The sequence below is a fragment of the Vulpes vulpes genome, chromosome 13 (genome assembly GCF_048418805.1).
Source record: "Vulpes vulpes isolate BD-2025 chromosome 13, VulVul3, whole genome shotgun sequence".
In the NCBI taxonomy this organism is placed as follows: Eukaryota; Metazoa; Chordata; class Mammalia; order Carnivora; family Canidae; genus Vulpes; species Vulpes vulpes.
The window spans coordinates 140,663,986-140,690,569 of NC_132792.1; the positions used below are offsets into that span (position 1 = coordinate 140,663,986).

At 37.5% G+C, this 26,584-nt stretch overlaps 1 protein-coding gene and 1 pseudogene across 1 annotated transcript; one reads left to right on the forward strand and one right to left on the reverse strand.

Annotated features, from left to right (window-relative positions):
• Window positions 1-7,424: 7,424 nt before the first annotated feature.
• On the reverse strand, window positions 7,425-16,279 carry LOC112921717 (non-POU domain-containing octamer-binding protein pseudogene; annotated as a pseudogene).
• Window positions 16,280-16,452: 173 nt separating this feature from the next.
• Window positions 16,453-23,402, forward strand: PTGS2 (prostaglandin-endoperoxide synthase 2). The gene is made up of 10 exons (XM_026001208.2): window positions 16,453-16,665; window positions 17,449-17,565; window positions 17,682-17,825; window positions 18,393-18,536; window positions 18,925-19,106; window positions 19,708-19,791; window positions 19,894-20,140; window positions 20,420-20,706; window positions 21,083-21,230; window positions 21,365-23,402. Exons 1-10 carry the CDS (start codon window positions 16,614-16,616, stop codon window positions 21,772-21,774), a joined length of 1,815 nt encoding a protein of 604 aa, XP_025856993.1. The 5' UTR covers window positions 16,453-16,613; the 3' UTR covers window positions 21,775-23,402.
• The last annotated feature ends 3,182 nt before the right edge of the window (window positions 23,403-26,584 follow it).

Below are 26,584 nucleotides of genomic sequence, written 5' to 3' on the forward strand. Positions count from 1 at the left end.
ACTTTAATCACAGAACAACATGATGCAGTGAGTACCATGCAGCTACTCTAAAGGAAGTGATAGGATGTACTGAGGAACTATTTCCAAGGTATATTCTGTAGTGATAGAAGTATGGTGCAAGACAGTGAAGATAGTGTTCTCACGTTTGATAAAAATAAAAAATATACATAGATAAAAATAAAAATCAGGTAAGAATATAATAAAATGAAGTGATGGTCTCCTGTTAAATTTCTCTTGGTTTATCAAAGGTATTTGTCATGCTTTTAATCTTGTCTATTAAAGCTGTTTCTTTTACCCTAGTGTTACTTTGCCCCTCCCAAATGTTCTCAGAGCAGTTATATCATATTTATCTAGAGTCTAATTTGTAATCATTGCTGATTTCAGGCACTCTTTAAATTTAGCACTTTTCTAATTTCAGCTTTACAAATTAATAAATAGATGTCTCAGCATTTCTTACTACATATAAGCTATATTGTTGATCTACATGCATTTTAAATGCACTCTTTTATTTTCTAATTTGTTTATTTCCTTCTAGTAGAGGCATTATAGGAATTTTTATAGCTGAAATAAACTCTAGAAAACATTTTTGATGTGAGGACTCTGGCCCATAGAGATGAAAAGCATTATCCAAGATTTAGTGCGACTTCGTACCAGAGGCTGCTAGAATGCCACATATCTGAAAGCAAGCAGTCAAGGGTTCTCTTTGGTACAAAACAATCTTTCCGTTAGATTTCATCTGGCATGAGCTTCCTGACCTGCTAAAAATAAATTGTGATTTGGCGAGAGGAAAATATTCATCATCTAGTATAAATTTATTTTCAGAGATAACATGGCCAAAGTAATCACCCATTGTGTAGTTTATACCTAGGCTAACTAGGTTGATTTTTACAGTGAGAATATAATATAATATAATATAATATAATATAATATAATATAATATAATATAATATAATAAATACTATTATGTCATGAAATAAACATCCTGAGAAAAATTAAGAAAAGTGTTCTTGTAGGACTCTATTAAATAAATCCTTATGTAAATGCTCTACTTTTTTCCCTAAAAGAGTTTATATTTCTGTTTAAGTAGAATGTTTGAAAAAATATATCTGTAAAGCTTCCTCTAAAAACTTAACAAAGCCCAAAGCTTATTTTTAAAGAACAAGAAGCTTTTGCCCTTTTCTGTTAGCACATGATAAAGAGCACAAATGCAATCCCTATCAAAATATCAATAACGCTTTTCACAGAACTAGAACAAACAATTCTAAAATATCTATGAAACTACAAAAGACTCTGAATAGCCAAAGCAATCTTGAGAAAGGAAAAAGAAAAAAAGAAAAAGCTGGAGGTATCACAATCCCAAATTTCAAAATATACTACAAAACTGTAGTAATCAAAACAATATGGTACTGGCACAAAAATAGACACATACATCAATGGAACAGAATAGGCAGCCCAAAAATAAACCCACAATTATATGGTCAATTAATCTACAACAAAGGAGGCACAAATATGCAGTGAGAAAAAGACAGTCTCTTCATTAAGTGGTGCTGGGAAAACCATGCAGCTCATGCAAAAGAAGGAAACTGGACCACTTTCTTATACCATACACAAAAATAAATTCAAAAAGGATAAGACCTAAATGTGAGATCTGAAACCTTAAACATCCTAGAAGAAGAGATAGTCCATAATTTCTTTGACATCACCTGTAGAAATATTTCTCTAGATATGTCTTCTTTGATAAGGTAAACAAAAGCAGGGGCACCTGGGTGGCTCAGTGGTTGAGCATCTGCCTTTGTTTGGCTCATGTCATGATCCTGGAGTCCTGGGATCGAGTCCTGAATCGGGCTCCTAGTAGGGAGCCTGCTTCTCCCTCTGCCTTTGCCTCTGCCTCTCTCTGTGTCTCTCATGAATAAATAAATAAAATCTTTAGAAAAAAAGGAAAACAAAAGCAAAAATAGACCATTGAGATTTCATCAAAATAAGACTCCTGCACAGCAAAGGAAAAAAAAAATCAATGAAATTAAATGGTATCCTATGGAATGGGAGAAGGTATTTGCAAATGACATATCTGGTAAGTAGTTAGTATCCAAAATATGCAAAGAACTTGTAAAAGTCAACACCCAAAACCAAACAATCCAATTGAAAGATGAGCAGAAGACATCAATAGACATTTTTCCAAAGAAGACATATGGATGTACCCCTATATTTATTGCAACATTATCTACAATAGCCAAGATATGGAAGCAGCCCAAGTCAAGTGTCCATTAGTAGACAAATAGATAAAGAAGGTGTTGTGTGAATCTGTATAAAATGTATATATACTTATATATAAATATTTATATAAATTATGTTATTATAATTATGATATAAATTATTGTGCTTATTATACATTGATAATATATTGTATTTATATATAATTTTTAATATATATTACTCAGCCATAAAAAAAGAATAAAATCTCTTGCCATTTACAATAATATGGATGGATCTAGAGGGAATAATGCTAAGTGAAAAGAGTCAGTCAACAATAGCCAAACTGTGGAAGGAGCCTTGGTGTTCATTGAAAGATGAATGGATAAAGAAGATGTGGTGTATGTATACAATGGAATATTACTCAGCCATTAGAAATGACAAATACCCACCATTTGCTTCAACGTGGATGGAACTGGAGGTATTATGCTGAGTGAAGTAAGTCAATCGGAGAAGGACAAACATTATATGGTCTCATTCATTTGGGGAATATAAATAATAGTGAAAGGGAATATAAGGGAAGGGAGAAGAAATGTGTGGGAAATATCAGAAAGGGAGACAGAACATAAAGACTCCTAACTCTGGGAAACGAACTAGGGGTGGTGGAAGGGGAGGAGGGCAGGGGTGGGGGTGAATGGGTGACGGGCACTGAGGGGGGCACTTGATGGTATGGGCACTGGGTGTTATTCTGTATGTTGGCAAATTGAACACTAATAAAAAATAAATTTATTATTAAAAAAAATAAAAGAAAAGAGTCAGTCAGAGAAAGACAAATACCATATGATTTCACCCAGATGTGGAATTTAAGAAACAAAATAAACAAACAAAAAATAGGCAAATCAGAAAAGAGACTCTTAACACTAGAAAACAAACCAATGGTTACCAGAAGGGAGGTGGGTGGGGGGATGGGTGAAATAGGTGAAGGGGATTAAGAGTGCACTTATAGTGATGATACTGAGTAATGTATAGAATTGTTGAATCATTATACTGTACACCTGAAATTAATATAACACTGCATGTTAATTATACTAGAATTTAAAAAATTCCAGTGTGTATATGTGTATCAAATGAGTGGAACAATTTGAGCCATTACAGTGAAAAATTACCCTTGCAGCCCAATAAAGATGCAATTGCACCCACCCTTCAAAAAAAAAAAATTGCCTGTATCTATGAACAAAATTAAGTATTCTTAGTATCTAACAGAACACAGTCTACTGTATCACACTCTTTTGACACTTAAATTTTAAATAAAATTTGTAAAATACTTATTTTTATAAAAGTGATATACATTTGTTTAAAAATGTAAACAAAAGATTAGCAAAAAGATAAAACTTAAGGTTATCTTCGGTAGCAACACTAAGAGATAGTTACTCCCAAACAAACATTAAGTGCTCATTATCTACCAGATAGGACACAGTCTCACAGACCTCATCTCCTAAGAGCTCCTTCACTCCCTGCCTACCAGGCATACTGGCCTTCTTGTTCCTTGAACATTCCTAACAGTGACCATTTTCTCTCCATTACAGATATGTGCGTAAAGATATAAAAAGATTTATTTGCATTTAAAATCTCTCTTCAGGGATCCCTGGGTGGCGCAGCGGTTTGGCGCCTGCCTTTGGCCCGGGGCGCGATCCTGGAGACCCGGGATCGAATCCCACGTCAGGCTCCCGGTGCATGGAGCCTGCTTCTCCCTCTGCCTATGTCTCTGCTTCTCTCTCTCACTGTGTGCCTATCATAAATAAATAAAATTAAAAAAAAAAAAATAAAATCTCTCTTCATTACAGATACGTTTGCAAAAATGTACATAGTATTCATTTCATCACTAATTATTAATTTTTCAGTTATTTCTGAATTTTATTTGCATTTCTTTGTTTCTTAGTGCAGACTATATGTTCTTATGATTATTGCCTTATGACTTTCTTATGGGATTACTAACCAAGTCTTATGATTAGTTTCTTATTATTTTCTTATGATTACTAAGCAATTGTCTATTGAATTGGTTGATCATGGCTTTTGCCTGTATACCAATTGGCATGTTCAGATTTTTTATTCATTTGTAAGTGTTCTTTATTTAATAATATTACAATTATTTGACAAATAAAATTTCCATAATCTTTCTTTTACTTATTTTTTTGTTGTATTTAAAAAATACATAAGTATTAAATGATTTTATCAGGGACACCTGGGTGGCTCAGTGGTTGATCGTCTTCCTTCAGCTCCAGGCGTGATCCTGGATCCCACATTAGGCTCCTCACAGGGAGCCTGCATCTCCCTCTGCCTATGTCTCTGCCTCTCTCTCTCTCTGTCTCTCATGAATAAATAAAATCTTTAAAAAATAAAAAATAAATAATTTTATCTAGTTAACATTTTTTTATATAACCATTGGCTTGATCATCACATATTCTTTTTTTTAAGTTTTTTTTTTTATTTGAAAGAGAGAGAGCAAGCATGAGTGAGGCAAGGCAGAGGGAGAAGGAGAAGCAGACTCCCCACTGAACAGGGAGTCCAATGAGGGGTTCGGCTGGATCCCAGGACACTTGGATCATGACCTGAGCTGAAAGCAGATGCTTAACCAACTGAGCCACCCAGGCACTCTGATCATCACTTATTATCATATTCTTATTCCTTTGTTCAAAAAATATTTTGAGCCTTGATGTCCATCAACAGATGAATGGATAAAGAAGATATGGCATATACGTGTATATATTTATATACAATGGAATATTACTCAGCCATTAGAAAGGATGGTTACCCACCATTTGCTTTGATAGATGGAACTGGAGGGTATTATGTTGAGTGAAGTAAGTCAATCGGAGAAGGACAATCATCATATGGTTTCAATCATACGGGGAATATAAGAAATAGTGAAAGGGATTATAAGGTAAAGGAGGGAAAATGAGTGGGAAAAATTAGAGAGGGTGACAAGACATGAGAGACTCCTAACTGGGAAACAAACAAAGGGTAGTGTGGAAGGGGAGGTGGGTGGGAGGATGGGGTAACGGGGTGATGGGCACTGAGGAGGGCATTTGATGGGTTGAGCACTGGGTGTTATACTATATGTTGGCAAATCGAACTTCAATTATATATATATATATATATATATATATATATATATATATATATATAAAACAACAAAACAAAATTATTTTGAGAACAGACCATGAATTGGGTACATGTATTTGGTGTTAGAGATCACAGGAGTGAACTGAAGAAACAAGGATGATACTCTCACAATGAGTATATTTGAGAGAGGAAGACAATAAGCAACTAAGTAAATTTAAAAAATTAGATTGTAAAAAGTAAGATGAAGAAAAACAAGAATATATAATGGAGAAAGTAACTGGGGTTACATTATTTGAGCTGATAGCTGAGAATCAAAAAAAAAAAAAAAACTCAGAAAAACCACTCTGGGTAAATAATAGCAAATCCAAAGGCCTTTCAGCAACAAAAAGATGTGGTTAAGACACACAAAACCCGTGTGACTGGGTCATAGTGAGGGAGAAAGTTTATAGACCATTGTAAAGAGTTTAGATTTTATTTCAAGAGTAATGAGAAGCTATTAGACCTAACAGATGGGACATGATGGTTATTACCGCTTTTAAGACCATATGTTTTAAAACAAAGATTAGTAAAAGTGACGCATGTTCAGCCCAACTGCGTATGTATAGTTATTGGAACTCATTTAGCAAAAAACCCATAGGTAGGGCAAACTCAAGGGTAAATTGACCAGGACTCTATCTCAGTAATGCCATCAAGGACCCAGGTATTTCTTAACCTTCCATTCTTATACCATTGATATATTGACTTGTACAAGACGGCCAAAGCAGCTCCAGGATTCACACAGCTAGATGTTGCCCACAGCGTCTGCCATAACCACTGCATTTTAAAGAGCCTTAAAAACGTAGATTCCTTTGACTTGGATATTCCAACTTTAAGAAATGACTACAAGATGAAGTAAAAGTCATCTCATTTTTAAAGTCTATTTCACAAAAGATAGATTCACCCATTTATTCAATAAAAGATTTATTGATCTCTAGTAGCACTGTTCCACACACTTGGAATCAACAGTGAAAAAAGCACCTATATTTGTAAACTTTACATATTTGGTGGGGAAGAAAGACAGTAAACAAAGTATCTAAGTAAAATAGGTAGCATGTAAAACGTTGATTAATACAAAGACATAATTGCTCTGGGTGGGTTGTAAGCTCGTTAACTCCAATGGAGAATATGAAAGGAAAATAGCTTTTTGTTGATGATCTGTTTGTTTGTTTGTTTGTTTTTTAAAGACTTCAAACGTATTTTAAAAGTTGATGCTGCATTACTGCTCCATTTCTCAGAAAAACTCCAAAGGTATCAGGGACAAATGAAACATGGTACACCAATTAAAAAAAAAAAAAAATGCACGGCATAACTACCTAAGATGGCTAAGAGCTACTGTCTAGCCTTCAGCATACAGCAACCCTGTTCCCAAGATTGTACTAGGCCTATCAAAAGCTGTGAACAGCATCATAGATAAAAAAGGGGCTTTCCTGGGTTGTCCTTACTCAGAAAAAAGATGGAGGCAACTTAACACAATATTTTTTTTAAAGATACACTAAAATGAAAATCTCTAAGAGAAAGGTCTTCCTTGGGACATGAAGGGGTAATATACGGGATATAACAGAATCATATGTATGTTGTCTGTGATCTCTGTGGACATTTGCCTGATTTCCCACCTGTGAGTGAATGGAATGGGGCTAAGGTCATTGGGGGATGTTTGTTTTTGTGGTGTATGGAGCAGTGTCTATGGGGTTGGAGGATATAAGAATGAGAAAGCAAAAAGAACAGGATGGACAAGAATGGAATGATCAAGATTAATGGGGGCTCTAACTGGATCCATTTTGCCATGGTTCCACCCCCACCCCCCACCCTCAAGACCCTTAAGAATCACATGAGACTTCAGGAATGCACCACACCGAATCAGTTAGTTAAAGGATATACCACACAGAACTGATTTGTTAAATATCGCCCCTCCCTTGCCTTCAGCCTCCAGTAAACGCCCTCGAAGTAGTACAGGCAAGAAAGACCTCACTATTGGGAGGAATCCGTAACACTTTTCCAGGGCAGAATTCTGGGTAGTCCAAAAAAGGTCCTGCTTTTAAGAGTTTTGGGGCAACTAGACATTGAAATTTTTATTAGTATCGGCGACGTTTGTTTGAAGCAAATTCAGCTCCAGGCGCTGCACGGTTGAATGCAGGAGGGGTTCCACCAATTGCCCCAATTCCTTCCATTGTTGCAGCCTGGCCAAAGCGTTCAGTTGTTGGTGGGGTCAATCCCAAGGTTCCATCTGGCATCATAGTGGCAGGTCCTGGAGGAGCTGGGGTACCAGCTGGCACTAGAGCAGGGGGCATGGCACCTCTATTGTTTATGCCCATAGCACCGCCCATAGCCATCTGGCCCATCCGTATCTCTTGTTCTCTTGCATTAGGGAATGTTCCCTTGAATCCTTCCTGCTGCCACCGCATCTCTTCCTCTCGACGCCTGCGCTCCTCCTCTTGTCTGAGCTCCAGTTGCTTTCATTTTTGCACTTCTTGGTGGTACAGCTCCTCCTAAGTTCTTCTTGACGTCTGGGTGACTGCTCTCGCTCCTTGTGAAATTGCTGGTTCTTTATTATTTTTTTTAAGATTTATTTATTTATTTATTCATGATAGAGAGAAGCAGAGACACAGGCAGAGGGAGAAGCAAGCTCCATGCAGGGAGCCCAACGCGGGACTTGATCCTGGGACTCCAGGATCGCACCCTGGGCCAAAGGCAGGCCCTAAACCACTGAGCCACCCAGGGATCCCCAGTTGCTGGTTCTTTATAACCAGTTTCTCTGGAAGTCCCTCTTCATCATCCAACTGGGCCATGGGCTCCACAGTCACAGGCCGAGGAAATGTGGTTAGCAGGCAGGAGCCTTCCCTGCACCTGTCCAGAGCTTTCCAAGCAGCTGGCTTCCCTGAGAATTCAATAATGCCTTTTCCTGAGGGCCTTCCTCAATCATCCACGATGACTACAGCCCTCTCCACCTGGCCAAACACTGAAAAGGCTTCCTCCAGCACTTCACTGGAAACATACTGAGGAAGGTTTCGGACTGTAAGGGATGCACTATGGTAGGCAAAGCGCACACGCAGCTGCTTTCCACGAAGTGGCATGTTGTCCAATTCTACTTCGGCAATCTCCACCAAGGTTCGGGTTTCCAAATGGATAAAGCCAAAGCCCTTATCCTTATGAATGAAGACTTCACCTGCTTTCCTGTATTTCTCAAATAGTTTCCTCATCTCCTCTTCAGTGATATCAGGAGGAAGATTGCCCACGAAGAGCTGGCTACGTTGGGTGAATGTCTTCTCTCCTGGTTTCCTAAAATTCTTCAGGTCAATGGTCAAGCCTTCATTTTGGCTACCGGCTTGTTGCCCATTTGCAGGTATTGGTGGCGGTGGTGGCTGCTGCTGTTGCTGCTGGTGGTGCTGCTGGTGGTGATGCTGACGATGCTCCCTTGGAGTATGGTTTTGCTTCTCCAAGTTAAAGGTTTTATTACTCTGCGTTTTTGCACCCCGCTACCGACTCTTCTCTCCTCAGAGTAACGGTGACCCTGTTTGGTTTTTAGTATGGTCAAATGAAAAGATCCAGTTGGAAAAGTGGGTTTGAAATTTGGATTTGATTCTGAGGTACAGATACAGCTTTAGAAGTAGGAAACTCAAACTCCAGTTGAAGCAATTGAAAAGGAACCAAATATCTAAGACAAGAGAATATAGATTTTCAACAAAGGGAGAAAGAGGCCTTTTGTGAATGCTATCTCTGGATAGGAAAGGAATGAGAGAAGGAACAAATTCTTCAGATATTTGCAAGGGAATCGTTGTCCCTAGGGTAGAGTAAGATCTTAGTTAAGAAATGAGCATCTGACATTATTCATCCTGCAACATTCAACCTGGAAGATGTTTATCAATGATAATGAATAGTCAGTAAACAAATATGCACTGCTTCCAGCAAAACAGTCTTATGGCTCCTGTGGTGGAGATTGTTTTCTTCTATCTCTAAAAATGAAGTGAAACATCTGTGAGGGGAATAGAATTCATAGGTTAACAAGTTAAAAAAAGAAAACAGCTAAAATCAAAAGCCCTGATTTATAGACTGAGGTTCCTTTTTTTAATTAATAAACTTTAATATTTAGAGCAGTTTAAGGTCACAGAAAAATTGAGTGGAAAGCACAGAGTTTCTACATGCCCCATCTTCACACACACACACACACACACAACCTGCTCTACTATCAACCCCCAACCCAGCCAGAGTAGTACATTTGTTACAGTTGATGAACCAACATTGAGATGCCCTTATCATTCAAAGTCCATGGTTTACGTTAGGGTTCATTTTTGATGTTGGAGGTTCTTTGGATTTTGACAAATGTGAAATGAATGACACATATACTCCAGTGCAGTATCGTATAGAATAGTTTCACTGCCCTAAAAATCCTCCATGCTCTGCTTATTCATCCCTACCCCTTCCTTAACTCCTAGCAACCATCATTCTTTTACTGTTTCCATAATTTTGCCTTTTCTAGAATATCATATACTTGGAGTATCATAAGTATTTCAGATCATAGTATTCTGTTAATATCCTTTTAATTTCCATGAGATATGTCATAATGTTCCCTTTTTCATTTCTAAAATTTGTCATTTGTGTCTTCCTCTTCTTTCTTAGCCTAGCTAGAGACATGGATTTTACTGATTTTTAAAACAACCAGAATTTGGTTTCATTGACTTTCTCTGTTGATTTCCAATTTTCAATTTCATTGAAATTGGAATTTCATTTCTGCTCTAATATACATTATTCCTTTTATTCTGTTTACTTGGATTTAATTTGCTCTTCTTTTTAGGGTTCCTAAAGTAGAAACTTGAATTATTAATTTTAGATTTTCCTTCTTTTGTAATATATGCATTCAACGTTGAAGCACTGCTTTTGCTGAAACTCACAAGTTTTAAATTGTATTTTCATCTTCATTTAGTTCAAAATATTTTAAAATTTCTCTTAGTATTTCTATTTGACTCCTGTGTTATTTCAAAGTATATTGTGTAATCTCCAAGTATTTGGGGATTTTCCAGTTATCTGTTATTGATTTCTGGTTTAATTCCATTGTAGTGTGACAGCATACATTTCTTTATTGTTCTAAATTTGTTAAGGTATTTCTTTTTATTTTATTTTATTTTATTTTATTTTATTTTATTTTATTTTACTTTATTTTATTTTATTTTGAGAGAGCGTGTGAGAAAGAGCACGAGCAGGGGAGAGGGGCAGATGGAGGAGAAATAGGCTCGCCGCTGAGCAGGCAGCCAGCCAGGTGGGTTTCTTGTAAAAATCATATAGTTTGGTCTTTTATGACCCATGCTGATAATCTCTTTTTTGTTGTTTAAAATAATTATTGATGTAGCTAAATTAATATCTACCATTTTTTTTACTGTTTTCTATTTGTTTTTGTTTTGTGTTCCTATATTTGTGTTCCACTCTTTTTTCTGCTAATTGTGATTTTAATTGAGAATTTCATAGGATTCTATTTCTTTTTAATGCATCAATTACACCTCTTAAAACATTTTTTAGTGGTTGCCCTAGAATTTGCCATATACATTTACAACTAACCCAACTCTATTTTCAAATAACATTATACCATTTCATGGGCAGTACAAGTACTTTATAGTAACAAAATATTGCTAATTTCTCCCCCTGGTCACTTGTATCATTGCTGTCATTTATTTCACTTACACATAAGCTATAATCTTCAAATACATTTTTGTTATTATTTTGAACAAACTTATCTGTTAGATCAACAAAGAATAAGAAAAATAAAAATTTTGATTTTACTGTCACCTATTCCCTCTCTAATGCTCTTCCTTTCTTTAGGTAGATTCGAGTTTCTGAGTTATCATCATTTTCCTTTTCTCTGGAGAATATCTTTTAACACTCTTCTTGCAAGGCAGACCTACTGGCTACAAATTTCATTCAATTTTTGTTTGTCTGAGAAATTTTTTCTTTTTGACTTTTGAAGGATAATTTCCAAGGGTACAGAATTCTAGATTTTTTATTTTTTTTGTTTGTTCCATACTTTAAATATTTTCCTGTGTTCCTTTCTATTTACATGGTTTCCAAGGAGAAGTAGAAAGTAATTCTTACCTTTGTTCCTCTAAAGTAAGGTGTTTTTTTTTCCTTTACCTTCTTTCAAGATTTTTTTCTTTTTTATTTCCTGCAATTTGAATACGATATGCCTAGATGTAGTTTTTTTTTTTTTTTTTTTTTGGCTCTTTGCTACTTAGTGTTCTCTGAGTTTTCTGGATCGGTGGCTTGGTATCTGACATGAATTTCAGGAAGATTTCAATCAATATTGCTTCAAATATTGCTTCTGTTTCTTTTTTCTCCTTCTTATATTCCCATTATGCATATATTAAAGTTTTTGCAGTTGTCTCACAGCTCTTGGATATTCTGGCTGGGTGGGGGGGGAGGTCCAGTATTTTTTTTCTTTGCTTTTCAATTTTGAAAACTTTTCTGACATATTCCAAAGCTCAGAGATTCTTTGCTCAGCCATGTCCAGTCTACTAATAAGCCCATCAAAGACATCCTTCATTTCTGTTGCAGTATTTTTGATCTCTGGCATTTCTTTTTGATTCTTTCTTAGAATTTCTTTCTCTCTGCTTATATTTTCTGTTTCTGCATATTATCTCCTTTTTTTTTTTTTTTTTAACGAGCCACCTTAGCGTGTTCATTATAGTTGTTCAAAGTAAGAGTTTGTTACTTCCAATATCTCTATTATATCTGTGTCTGGTCAGATGCTTGTCCTGTCACTTCAAACTGTGTTTTTTGCCTTTCAGTATGCCTCGTAATTTTTTGTTGAGAGCTGGACATGGTGTATGGGTTGAAAGGAACTCTCGTATAGGACCCTGGCAATGTGGTGGTGAGGTATGAGGTGAGGAGAAGGTTCTATAATCCTGTGATTAGGGCTCAGTCTTTTAGTGAGCCTAAGCCCTTGAACTGAGAATGTCACACTGCTTTTCAGTCCCCCAGTCCCATGTCTTATAGATGGGGCTAAGGGCTCCAAGCTGGAGTTGAGTAAGTAGGCAGGATGGAAGGCTAGAGAGGATGGAGGTGGGTATTTCCTTTCCCCTAGGTTAGTTTCATTCTGATACAATCCCAAAAGTTGAGGCTCTGGTTCTGGTGAAATAGTTTCTCTTGAATGCAGGCCTTACTGAAAAGAACAGAATGCTCTGGCATATTTCAAGATAGTTACTTTTCCCCTTTCCCTATCAATCTCTCAAGGGTCCTCAAGGGTTTTTTTTTCCTTCTGATATTTGCTGTGTGAGAACCTGGTAGAGCTTCAGGAGGTGAAACTCATAAAAGCATGGGCTCCTTTCCCTGAGGTTTTTAACTCTCAGACTTCTCCACATTAAGCATCCAGAATTTGTCAATTATACCTTGAATTTTCCAGTCCCAGTACTGGTTTCAGTGGAGGTTTCTGCTTCTGAGTTTCTGCTCTGCTAAGCTGTGCTTCTCCGTATGGCTTATCTCTCAAATTTGGGGGGCGGGGGGGGGGAGCATTTTATCCTATCACCTCACTGCCCTAAGAGATCTAAGAAGAGTACTGAGCTTTCAGTTTGTTCAGATTTTTACTTGTTATTAGGATAAAGTGGTAAGTTTCAAGCTCCTTATGTGCTGGTGCAGAGATTGGAAGTCCCAATCCTGATATTTAATAGGTGAGTGTGTTCTCACTATGCCCACCCCTGTTCGACCTGCTTACACACCCCTGCACTTCCTTATTCCCTTTTGAGATTCCCAACTCTAACACAAGGACTGGTTCAGTCTACCTTGGCTCATCTGAGTAGTTATGACATGCAACCGTGAAAAATGAAGAAAAAGAAAAATCAAGGGCGAGGGTTATTTGACAGAAAGAAAGAAGACCAGCTTTTCATAAAACTCAGAAATGGTTATTATCTGGTATTTCTTCATGGGTTTATGTGACAATATTTTTTTTAATTAAAAAAAAACATTCTTTATGGCCTTAAAACTTCTATCTTATATAGCCAGGAATGGCTTTTTGTAAGTAGCATTTCTGTCCTTTACGGAACAGATAGACTCTGGCATACCTTTGCTAAAGTAGCTCATAAGAATAACCCTAATGCAGGATGGCAAAATTTCTCTTCTAGGCAGCATGTCATGAATGAAAAGATGTGGGGCAAATTCCACTCCCTCTGAATGAATCACTAAATCAACCAAAGTAGAAGGGAGGGTCATGGAAAGAGCCTCCATGCCGGAGATAGTAGATCAGAGCATTCTTGCATGTCTGAGTGGTAAAACCCTGTTCAACAATAAAAATATGTGTCTCAAAAACGTTAGTTCATTTAGGGGGCACTTGGGTAGCTCAGTTGGTTAACAGTCTGCCTTCAGCTCAGGTCATGATTCAGGAGTCCTGGGATCCAGCCCCACTCAGCTGGCTCCCTGCTCAGCAGGGAATCTGTTTCTCCTTCACCCTCTGTCCACCCACTCCCCTGCTTTCTTCCTTTCTCTTTCTCTCAAATGAATAAAAAAAGATATTTTTAAAAAATGTTATCCCATTCGGAATTTGGGGTATTAAGACTCCTTATTTTTTATTTTCTTTTAACTCATATAAATGGCTTATCACTTCAATTAATAAATATTTCATTCCCTTTCCGTATACTCAGGAGTTAAATCTAAAATAAGCACTGCACATGTAGACTTTTGTGACCATTATAACATCAGACACAGAAATCTACCTACCAATCTCCACAGCATCACAAAGAAAAAGAAGTTGATAGAAATTCAAGTAGCAGAAGGGGGCAGTAAAACTCAACAGAATACTCTGGCAGATTTTTAATATGCTTTCTTATTTTTTCTTCATACAGAGAATTTCCCAATACATTTTGGAGACTAACTTAAAAAAAAGTCTGAGATATATAATATCTCAGACTTTTTTTTAAGTTAGTTTATATATATATATATAAAATATTAACAGAACACTAAATATACACAAAAGTGAGAGCTATGATTTTACATAATCAAAACCTTATTTTTTATTGTGTGATATATCATTGCACAGTAATCATAGTACTTTTCCACATAAAACAGGTTTAGCTGTTTGGATTTGGTTTGGGACATTTCATATCCCCTCATGACCAGGATTCCCAAATGTACTATCCACTCTATGTCATGGTCTCAGACTTGTCAAAATTACTTAATAAATGATATCCTAATGGTTTTTCCTCAAGCCCATACTTGGACTTCTTTCTAGTGTCCATCCTTCAAGTGTCATTTTCTCTTTGAACTCTCTTCTGACTGTAGAGGTACATGGAAATCTCTCCATTCTATCATGCCACTGAAGTTACAGGTTAAACCAAGCAGTTGAACCACATAGATTTTTTTCATTGAACTTCCACTGTGAGCGAGAGTTCAATTTCTTTACATTCCAAGTAGTCTAAATGTGATTATTCTCTAGACTGTTTTGTCCTCATCTTTGAATTCAGTCTCCACATTAAGATCTAATAAAGAGGATATCGATGATGAGGACTTCAACACGAATTCAGGATTGCAATGTAAAACTTTAGTACACTACCAGAGTCAGAGTATGGACTCCTACATGACACCTAAAAATTAAGCTCAAATGAGTGGCCCTAAATATCACTCTAAAATTTGAATACATACAACCTACTCATTTAATAGAAAATGGAATTATTAAAAAATTATGCTCTTAGTTAAAATTTCACGTAGGATTTAATACAATAAATGGGAGTGTCACAAATCGAATGATTAAATATGACTAGAGGAGGAAAAAGGCTTCTTGGATGAGATGGAATTTTAGTCATTTGTGTCTCATGTAAAAATCAGATACCGTGTACCTTAAGCAAAATGGTAAGAAAAAAAAAATTCCAAGTGAGTCTCTTTTTCAAGACTCCTACAGACGGAGGTATCCGGTGTCGTTTTACTTTAGGTTCTATGCTGTTATTTCTATTAGTGCTAAGAATGTATGGCTTAACTGAACTTGTTATTCTCCACTTTGCTGCTGGTAACTAACTTTCCTTTCACTCTCAATCTCTGTCTCTCATTTCGCCCTTACATCACCAACCAAAAGATATTAAATAAAAGCAAAGGACGATGAAATTTTAAATTGTCAAAATCATCCATCTTTTCCACCCATTCTACTCAGTTCCTCATCAAAGTATGTTCCAAAATGAGAATAGAAAATTTGCACTCTTAAGCCCCATTGAAAAAAAGTAAATGCAATGTTGTACTTTGATCCACCGGCACAGTCCTCCTCGTCTCTGAAAAGTGGGCAGAAAGACAAAAAAAAGCAAACTTAAAAAAAAAAAAAAAAAAACTAGATTCTTGTCCGTGTATCTCCTGTGAAGGGCTGGTGGCCAAAGTGGTGAAAGAAATGCACGAAAGCAGATGTGCTGAGCTTTTAGCATCCCAGCAGATCCCTCATCACAAGAGGGGAAACACTGTAGTTTAGCTCAGATGGACTGTTGGCAGGATCCCCGCTTAGGAGCAGTCCTGGGGCGAGGAACCAGCAGCCTACAGATGTGCATACTGGCTCCAGCTATTCTATTTCATTCAGCCAAAATTTTTAGAAAATCGTGATGTATGGATGTATGTGCTACATATACACTAGGTGACGGGTCGCCACGAACATCACGACATGTTTGACATACATGACATGACGTAACCCGTGTCAGCCTTTCCTGGCCCCGTCTGTCCAGACTGTGACTCCTCGGCCCCGCAAAGACCTGGGCATGAGACGCGGGGGTGGCCGCGCGGGGAGATTCCCTGCGTCCTGGGACCTCCGGCCGTCGGATTCCGGGAGAGGCGGCCCCGGATTCTCCCTCCCGGCAGGGGGACCCGCCGCGCCGCCCGCTCGCTCTCCGAAGCTCCAAGCGCCCTCCGGAACCGAGGGGGGCAATTCGCCTTGCACCCCCTTGGGGAAGTCCAGGGCAGCTTCTCGGGTTTCCGATTTTCTCATTTGCGTGGAGTAAAAAAAAAAAAAAAAAAAAAAAAATCCTTACGCAATTATTAAGTACACAGGGGGAGGGGAGAGTGATGGGGAGGGGGGGAGGGGGGTGGAAAGGAACAGTCATGCGTCACGTGGGCTTAGTTATCATGCATAAAAGGAAGGTTCCGTCCGTTAGCGACTAGTTGTCAAACAACTTGCAGCGAGCGTCTGGAGCACGCTCGGGAACTTCGCACAGCGCCTCCTCCAGCGCCGCAGCCCCGAGCCCGGGACGGGAACGCCTCCGCCTCCGCCTCCGCCTCCGCCTCCGCCTCCGCCTCCGCCTCCGCCCCCGCCCGCCGCCGCGATGCTGGCCCGCGCCCTGGTGCTCTGCGCCGCCCTGGCGGTCGTCCGCGCAGGTGGGTACCTGGCTCCCCGCCCGGGGGCTCCTCGGCTGGGTAATCGCCGCGGAGCTTCCGCTCGGACCCCCGGGCCCGCTCGGGGCTTTAAACAGTCCGGGAGAGGAGGTGATGATGTTTGACCTGGTGAAGAGCTTGGACCGTTTGGGGCCCCAAGGCCTGGGTGGCCCCCCGAGCTCTGCCACCTGCTCTGCTCAGCCTGAGCCAGTCACTTAGCGGGTGTGGGTCTCCCTTCTCATCCGCTAATAAGTAGGAATGAGTAGGGATACTAATTTGCCGATGGTCATTATGATAAGGCTGGGGAGCAACCAATATAGGAGATGTTCTGCTCCTGGGGTGGGAGGAACTGGTTTACGTGCCCTAGTTGGTGCTTTCTGGACCCAGGAAAGCCCAGGTTACTTTTTGAAGATAAGCAGAACGTTTTAACAATACGCTGTTTTTGCGCTGAAATTTCTCCTACATTTTGATTAATTGTACTAGGTACGTCCACTTGACTTTTGAGGGTGCTACTTCTGTGAGCTCCTTAAAAATGCTAATTTGAACATCTCCAAAGTTACTGAAGAAAGCTTGGCAACCTCGCTTCCCTGGTTGAACGTTGTTGGCCTTATTTAGGATAGTATTTTCATTATAATTATTCTGTGCCACAGGTTAAAAACTGTTTGCCCATGACTACCTGTAGATTTCTTGAATTTATTTATGTAAAGTTGATCCATATAATTCAATGTTAAATGAAGATTAAGAAAGTAAAGAATGGATCATTTACTGTCCTTACTTTTTTTGTAGCAAATCCTTGCTGTTCCCACCCATGTCAAAACCAAGGTGTTTGTATGAGCATAGGATTTGACCAGTATAAGTGTGACTGTACCCGGACAGGATTCTACGGCGAAAACTGCTCAACACGTAAGTGTGCCCTTGGGTGCCCTCATTTGGACTGGGATATGTCCAGTTACCATTTTACCTACTAGTGTCTCATAATGGGTCCTATTAATCTTTCCCTCTTTTTTCTGTTTTTGCAGCTGAATTTCTGACAAGAATAAAATTATACCTGAAACCCACTCCAAATACAGTACACTACATACTTACCCACTTCAAGGGAGTCTGGAACATTGTCAATAACATCCCCTTCCTGCGAAATACAATTATGAAATATGTGTTGACATGTAAGTACAAGTCTCTAAGGTTTTCAATTTCCTCAAAGAAAAATGTTCTTTATGAGACTTTAGATTATTAAACCTTTTAAGATTTTATTTATTTATTTGGGAGAATGAACCTGAGTGGGGGGAGGGGTGGAGGGAGAAGCAGACTCCCTGCGGAGCAGGGAACCAGACATGGGACTCAATCCAAGGACCCTGGGATCATGACCTGAGCCAAGGGCAGATGCTTAACTGATGGAGCTACCCAGGCGCCCCTTTGCCTTCTATCTTAATGGCCCAAAATATTGACATTTCCGTCCCATTCAGTTTGTAAAAGTTCTGTCTCAAATTCAGAATTCTACTTAACAATCCTGTATACCTCTTCTAAATTCACTGCTCTTACCAATCTGAAGGAAGTGTGGTCCAGTTGTTAATTGAATATCCATGGACCACTGGTTTACAATAGGTTATCTTTGACTGATGGAATTAAATTCGGTCTTTAGTGCCACTTTGCACATTGTACAGTAAAAGTGAACATTGATATGTCTTGCGTATAGGAACAAATAAAACAATATTTTTTTTCTTAAATTTCAGCCCGGTCACATTTGATTGAGAGTCCACCAACTTATAATGTGAACTACGGCTATAAAAGCTGGGAAGCCTTTTCTAACCTCTCCTATTATACCAGAGCTCTTCCCCCTGTGCCTGATGACTGTCCAACACCCATGGGTGTGAAAGGTGAGTACGGGGAGGCAGTTAGAGATATATTCATTCCAATAGGGATTGGGTTGGAACTATCATTTATTTGTTAATAAAAGCATGTTTTTTGCTTGAGGATATCTGTGAATCTCTAAACTATTAAACTGTCCTATGAAAGTGGACATTTTGGTATAATATCTTCACATTTTCAAATTCCTTCACTAAAACCAAATTAATACTAGTTAAAGTAAAACTATTCAATGTTTCCCTATATCTTAGAACTTCCATTTATATTAATAATCCTATTTACACAGATGAATACAGTTCACACCTTTATTTCTCCTGTAAGTGAAGAAAGCCCCAGAGTAAATTGACATTCACTGCTTGCTTGAACTTGAATTCTTATCTTAGCTTTCTCATTCTTCAGGCAAGAAAGAGCTTCCTGATTCAAAAGAGATTGTGGAAAAGTTTCTTCTGCGAAGAAAGTTCATTCCTGATCCACAAGGCACCAATATGATGTTTGCATTCTTTGCCCAGCACTTTACCCATCAATTTTTCAAGACAGATCATAAGCGAGGACCAGCTTTCACCAAAGGATTGGGCCATGGGGTAAGAAATTCAAATTATAGCAAAAGTCACACTGAGTACTGATATGAAGGAGATATATATATACACACCAAATCACCCCCTTGTTAAAAAATTCCATCTATAAAAACCTTAGTGGAATTTCCATTTTAATTCACTTGTTTAGTAAAAATACTCATGCACACACACATGCATATATACAGACATTATTATTTGTAATTTGAATCTTACATTTTTACTTTAAAATATTAGCACTGCAAAAAGTTGCATCTTCAAAAAAGCTATTTGTACTCTGATTATGCTGCTTTAAATATTGAGATTTTTGCAGCATTATTACACAGTTCCAACTTACCAGTAAGAATTTTATATCAATAATATATTCTGATGCTTATTAAAGGAAATACCATATAGTGAAGCATATTATATACTTATAACTCTATGAGCTATAAAATACCTTTCAACACAAGAGACATAGGTTTGTAGTGTCAGAGGACAAACTAATTTACTATTGTGGTTGTGAGAGAAATATGTTTTATCAAATTGTTAATTATTTAATGATGAATTACATTATAAAAACTTTAGAACTTCAACAGCAACAAATTAAAATTTTTCCATAATCTTCCAGGTGGACTTAAATCATGTTTATGGGGAAACTTTGGATAGACAGCATAAGCTGCGCCTTTTCAAGGATGGAAAAATGAAATATCAGGTTTGTTCCATTGGAATATTAATAATTATGACTCACAACTAACCCATATTTAAAACCTTCCCCTGATTAAAATTTAATGTTTGTACTCCTGTTGTTTCTTAGGTAATTGATGGAGAGGTTTATCCTCCTACCGTCAAAGATACTCAGGTCGAGATGATCTACCCACCTCATGTTCCTGAACACCTGCAGTTTGCTGTGGGCCAGGAGGTCTTCGGTCTGGTGCCTGGTCTGATGATGTATGCCACCATTTGGCTGCGGGAGCATAACAGAGTGTGTGATGTGCTTAAACAGGAGCACCCAGAATGGGATGATGAGCGGTTGTTCCAGACGAGCAGGCTAATACTGATAGGTAAGCAAGAAGAGAAAATAGTTTCAATAAAACCCTCTCCCCCAGAGAAAGCTAGCATGTTACTTTTGATCTGTTTTAAGTAATTCTGGGAGAATGTAGTGAATGGAAAATCACATGCTCTATATTTCAGTCTTTGAGCATGATTGAGGGTATTAATACTTTTCTGTTTTGTTGGTATACCAGGACAAAATAGAAGTGAAAGAATAGCAGATTAACAAGATTGCATTTCAGTTGCTTGATCAGAGAATTAATGCTCCAATTTTTTGTGTTTGTAAATAGGAGAAACCATTAAGATTGTGATTGAAGACTATGTACAACACTTGAGTGGCTATCACTTCAAGCTGAAGTTTGACCCAGAGCTGCTTTTCAACCAACAATTCCAGTACCAAAACCGTATTGCTGCTGAGTTTAACACACTCTACCACTGGCATCCCCTCCTGCCTGACACCTTGCAAATAGATGACCAGGAGTACAATTTCCAACAGTTTATCTACAACAACTCTATATTATTGGAACATGGCCTTACCCAGTTTGTGGAATCATTCAGCAGGCAAATTGCTGGCAGGGTAAGCCTTGTTATTGAAAAAACAAAGGACTAATCAGAATTTCTGCCACCAAAGTGATCTTTCTGAACTCTTACTGAAAGTTTAATATTTTGCTAGCCAATTCTTCTCTTAAAAAAGCCTCCCAATTTTTGGAAGTCTAAACTTGTAGTCTCCAGCTATCAAATAGCGATATGTAGTCATAGCTTAAAAATATTTTTGAAAACTATTCTATAATTACAGAATCTGTAGATTATAGAAATATTTCTAACTTAGTTTAGGTCTCAGCTGGGAGCATTAGTCTTCCCTCCTTTGTACCCAAGGAATGAATGCTTTTAAAGTAGAGATCATCATAAAGATGCCTAAGACCTTATTCTACAATTTAATTCATTTCCCATAGGTTGCCGGTGGCAGGAATGTTCCAGCTGCAGTACAACAAGTAGCAAAAGCTTCGATTGACCAGAGCAGACAGATGAAATACCAGTCTCTTAATGAGTATCGCAAACGCTTTAGGCTGAAGCCCTATACATCATTCGAAGAACTCACAGGTGAGATTCTTCTTAAAAGAATCAAGGGTCAAATGGAAACAAGTTGAAAGGGAATTGAGCAAGGGGTTAAAACTTTTTTTTTGGTATAAAGTTTTTTATACATTAGTTGTATATCTGTTTTGTCACCTTCACAGGAGAGAAGGAAATGGCTGCGGGGTTGGAGGCCCTTTATGGTGATATTGATGCCATGGAGCTGTATCCTGCCCTCTTGGTAGAAAAGCCTCGCCCAGATGCCATCTTTGGTGAGACCATGGTAGAAATGGGAGCACCATTCTCCTTGAAAGGACTTATGGGTAATCCCATCTGTTCACCTGACTACTGGAAGCCTAGCACCTTTGGTGGAGAAGTAGGCTTTAAAATCATCAACACTGCCTCAATCCAGTCTCTCATCTGCAATAACGTGAAGGGCTGTCCATTCACTGCATTCTCTGTTCAAGACGGACAGCTCACCAAAACAGTCACCATTAATGCAAGCTCTTCGCACTCCGGTCTAGATGACATCAATCCCACAGTCCTACTGAAAGAACGGTCAACTGAACTATAGAAGCCTGTTAATCCTATTTATTTATTTATATGGACGATTCCTTTTAACTTAATTATTTAATATTTATGTTAAACTCCTTATGTTACTTAACATCTGTTAAGGAGAAAGGGGTCATACTTGTGAAGATTTTCATGTCACTATTTTAAAGATGTCTTCAGGTTAAAGAGGAAAACAGTTTTCTGTTTTATAAATGAGTTTGACATCCTTTTACTTGAATTTCAGTTTATATTATTATTATGAACAAAAGCGAAGATGTTGGATATTTAAATGCTGTTCCAGGATGACAAAATGCTGCAAGTTTTTTTCCTACACTATCGGGATTTCTAGTGTATCTTCCCTGGTGCATTAGAAGCAACTACCTGCACACTGTTTCTTTTCTTCTGTTAGCCACTGTGCTGGTAGAAACTCTCTTCTGATCAGTTTACTTGTTTCCTTGATTTTTAAGATCTGAGTACACCTTTCTTTGGACTCTGTCTATACTTTCTTACCTGAACTTGTGTAAGTTTTCAGGAAAACCTCAACTCAGGACTACTAGTAATTTAGCTCCTCTTAAGAGGAATGAAAGGAAAAAAAAACCAGCCCTTAAAGGACTCTATACACAACAGTATACACTTATTTAAGTGAAAGGCAGCGATCTTTTTGTAAATTAATTTTAAATTGCAACAGAAGGCTTCAATGAGGCTAATGACTGGTAAAGAACTGTAGGGGGTTCTTGATGGAAGAAATTCGTATTTCTATTATGAATATCCTTTCTCATTTAAAAGCAAAGTCAAATTCTGAATAGTTCCCGGGAAGATAATGTTTCTTTTCCGCATCTCATTGTCAGCTGACATTTGCTGGTACTGTATACTTAATTTATTGAGGATTATTATTTATGTTTTGTTAGGATGTTATTATAAACTAGGTTTAAGCTGCAATCATTTTTTTTTGCATTATGTGAGAATCAGTATATCTTTGAGATTAACTCTGAATTATTAAACACTAAGAAATTATTTGAGATCTGTGAGTAAATTTTCAGGAACCCAACTCTGGTATATTGAAATATGGAAAGTTGGAATTATAGATTTACCTATATACCAGCCCACAGAGAATACTGTGTCTCATTAACCTGCATGTACCATAAGACCTTTTATACACTTTTGAGGGACCTATGGATCCTTCATTAATTCATTCAGCTATAACTTATTGAGGACACATGTGCAAATCACTGTGGGTTTTAATATTGTTTGTGGATTCTAAAATTTTTAAATCATGCACTGATTACAGATAACATCAGTATTTGTAAATAATTGAGGAAGCATGTCTTTTAGGTAGAGAAAGAAAATGACATTTTATTAAAGGAAATAACTCAGGGGAATTTTTAAGATTTTATGTTTAAAAAGTTAAGAAATAGTCAATATTAGAAGGGCTTATGTAAAAAAATCCATTTTAACTTCACTGATTGGAAGAAAAAATTTGTTATTAATATCAATGCTGACTGAATTTGGAGTATAATATATGAATGTTTTGGTGCCTCAGACAAATGTGTATTTAAATTAACTTATGTAAGTGTTAACAAATGCCTGTTTATTTTTATACTATCTAAGAATGAAAAATCTCTTCTAAAATAAATTTTGACTGTTTCCATATATCTTTGTCATGATGTATGATTTCTCTGAAGCATCTATTCCAAACCAGACTAGCTGTTAATGAAATGATTCTGCCTCCATCAGAGGTTTCCTAGGATCAGTTATCCCTTGTTCACTATAACACTGTATTGGAAAATGTGTGCTTTGTGCTATCAGAGATAGCAACAATGGTGTTTTCATTGCCTAATCTAGAAGGAAAAAAAAACAAGTACAAAGTACACAGAAGGCAAAGAATAAGACAAAATGTCTTATTTTGAAGGTACAAAATAAAGAAGGTAAAAAATTAAGAAGGTACAAAATTAAAAAGTTCAAAGAGATGTTCTATTCAGTTGATACCTGGCTCATGGACTTCTGTTGTTTTCCCAATCATGGTAATTTGATAATATCAATATCCACATGGACCACCACATGGTCCTACCCGGCTTTTCTCTTCCTTGACCTTCTTCATTCCTGTGATGGCTATACACGTATCTTGATCTTATCATCAGTTGCTATACCATCACCAAAATCTTGATTTCAAGCATCTTCCTTGACTCCTAACTCACCTATCTTAGTACTCACACTTTAACATGTTACTCACTCTCTAGTTCCACTGAGCCTACTGATCCATTGGCCTCATCACTATTCATTACCCTCATTTATCTCATTTCCTTACAATCACTCCTTGTCTACTCTCTCCATTGCACTTAACTGGCTTGACTTCATTTCTGCCATCCTTATCTGCTTATTTGACTTCTTAGTAGCATTCAGCACAAATGTCTATGGTTTCTTTACTGAAAGATTTTTTTCCCCTTGGTTTCTTGGTTTGATACTCTCCTGGTCTTTCTCTACCTTCAGACTTAAAAAATCTCATCATCCACTGTATCTATAAATTGTATCTTAATTCCCTGCTTCTTTTTATCTGCCCTCTTCCAGGTTAATCTCATCTAAGCTCATAACTTGAAACATTATCACTCCCAAACATTTCTCCAGAACAATCTCAAACTGTCAATTGACAAGTTATCCACTCAAACCCATACATTTAATGTCCTATTTTACAATCTCTGCCCTCTTTGTACCAATCCAAAATAATCATCCAAAGGACACCACCGTGTTGTTCTCAAGCAAAAAACCCTGCTTTCCTTCACACCCATAGTCAATCCCACAGCAATCTTGTTGATTATAACTACAAACAAATTCTACACCTCTCACCTTTTCTCTAATTTCAATACTACTAACCTAGTTGGTACAGTTCTCTCTCAACTGGCCTTCCTTCTATTCTTGCCTCATTCCAAACCATTCTCCTTATAATGATGAGAGTGATCATTGTCAAACATACATCAGATATGCTCCTCTCCTGGTTGAAATCTTCCAATGACTTCCTATTACACAATGGATAAACTTAAACTCCTCATCCTATCTTAAAGTGTCTCAGTAATCAGACCCTTGCCTAACTATCTGATCTCGTCTACCATAATGTCCTACCTTTGTTCTCTGTGCTCCAACCACATCTGCTTTCTTCTGATTTGTTCACCATCAGGGGTTCTCAAGCTGCTGCCTCTGTTTAGAATGCTCCTTCTGATTTCCACATGGCTAGAACCTTCTCAATGTCCAAATCTTGGCTCAGATGTCCGCTTCTCAGAAAGGCCTTCTCCAATCACCAAACTAACTACTCTTTAAGCTCTTTCATCATCTTTTTGGTGTTTGTTTCTTTTATTATCTTGATTTGTATGTTTATTATCTGTGTCCCCTCAGTAGAATTTCATGTCTATGAAAGCAAGGACCTTGTTTGCATTATTTACTGCTCTCAGAACAGTGTCTGGTACTTAAAGGGCATTACAAAATATTCAGTAGGTGAACAAGAATAAACTTCATGAAAAAAGTAGAATATATGGTAATTCTTAAAGAAAGAGTAAGCTCTTAGAAGACAGAGATATCCACTCTGGAAAAAATATTTGGAAAGTTTTTCTAAAACTAAAAATTCCCTTACCATGTATATTAGTTTTCTATTGATGTTATGACAAATCACTACAAATTTACTGGCTTCATACAACACAAATTTATTATCTACAGTCCTAGAGGTCAGAAATAAGACAGATCCAATGTGTTAAAATCAAGGTGTCAGTAGTGTTGTGTTTCTTCTGGAAGCTCTAGAGAGAATCTGTCTCTCACCTTTTCTGGCTTCAAGAGGCTAACTGCATTACTTGGTTCATGGTCCCTTTCTTTATCTTCAAAGCAGCAGGATAGCACCTTCTAATATCTCTGACTCTGATCCTCTTGCCTCCCTCTCATCAGGACCTTTTTTTTATTACTTTGGGCCGATAAAAATAATCTGGGAAAATCTCCCTTCCTCAAGATTCATAATTTTTTTCACATACACAAAGTCCCCTGGGCCCTGCATGTAAGGCAACATATTCACAGGTTCTAGAGATTAGGGTCTAGAAATCTTTGGAGGACCATTATTTTACCTACCATATTATACAAGCTAGCAATTGTACTCTCAGGCATTTATCCCAGAAGAATAACTATGTTCACATAAAAATTTGCGTATGAAGGTTCATAACAACTTTATTCATAATTGCCCCAAACTGGAAATAATTCAGATATCCTTCAAAAGGTTAACTGTTAAACAGACTGTGGCAAACTGTGGTAGATCCACACCATGCAGTACTATGTAGCGAAACAAACACAACTAATGATACATGCAACAACTTGAATGGAACTCAAAGGAGTTATGCTGAGTGAAAAAAAAGCCAGTCTCACAAGTTTATCTATTATGTGGTCATATATATATATGATCTGATATTGTGCTGATTGAATATTTTTGCAACTTGATTGAGGTGGTAGTTACACAAAGCTACAGATGTGACATAATTGCATAAAACTATGTACATACACTCACACAAATGCATGTATAAATGGTGAAATCTGAGTAAGTCTGTGGGTTGTACTGAGGTAAATTTCCTGATTTTGATATTGGATTATAATTATGTAAGATGTCAACATTAGAGGAGGTGGTATGAAGGTTGCATGGTACCTCCCTATACATTTCTTTGCAACTTCCTGCAAATTCATAGTTATTTAAAAATAAAAAGTTTTTTTTTTTTTAAAAAAAGGAAGAGATGCAATGTCATTCTTGGTGGCAAGAATAGGTTTACAGGCCACTTTTGTATCATTTGATTTCCTTGACTTTTATCCAAACT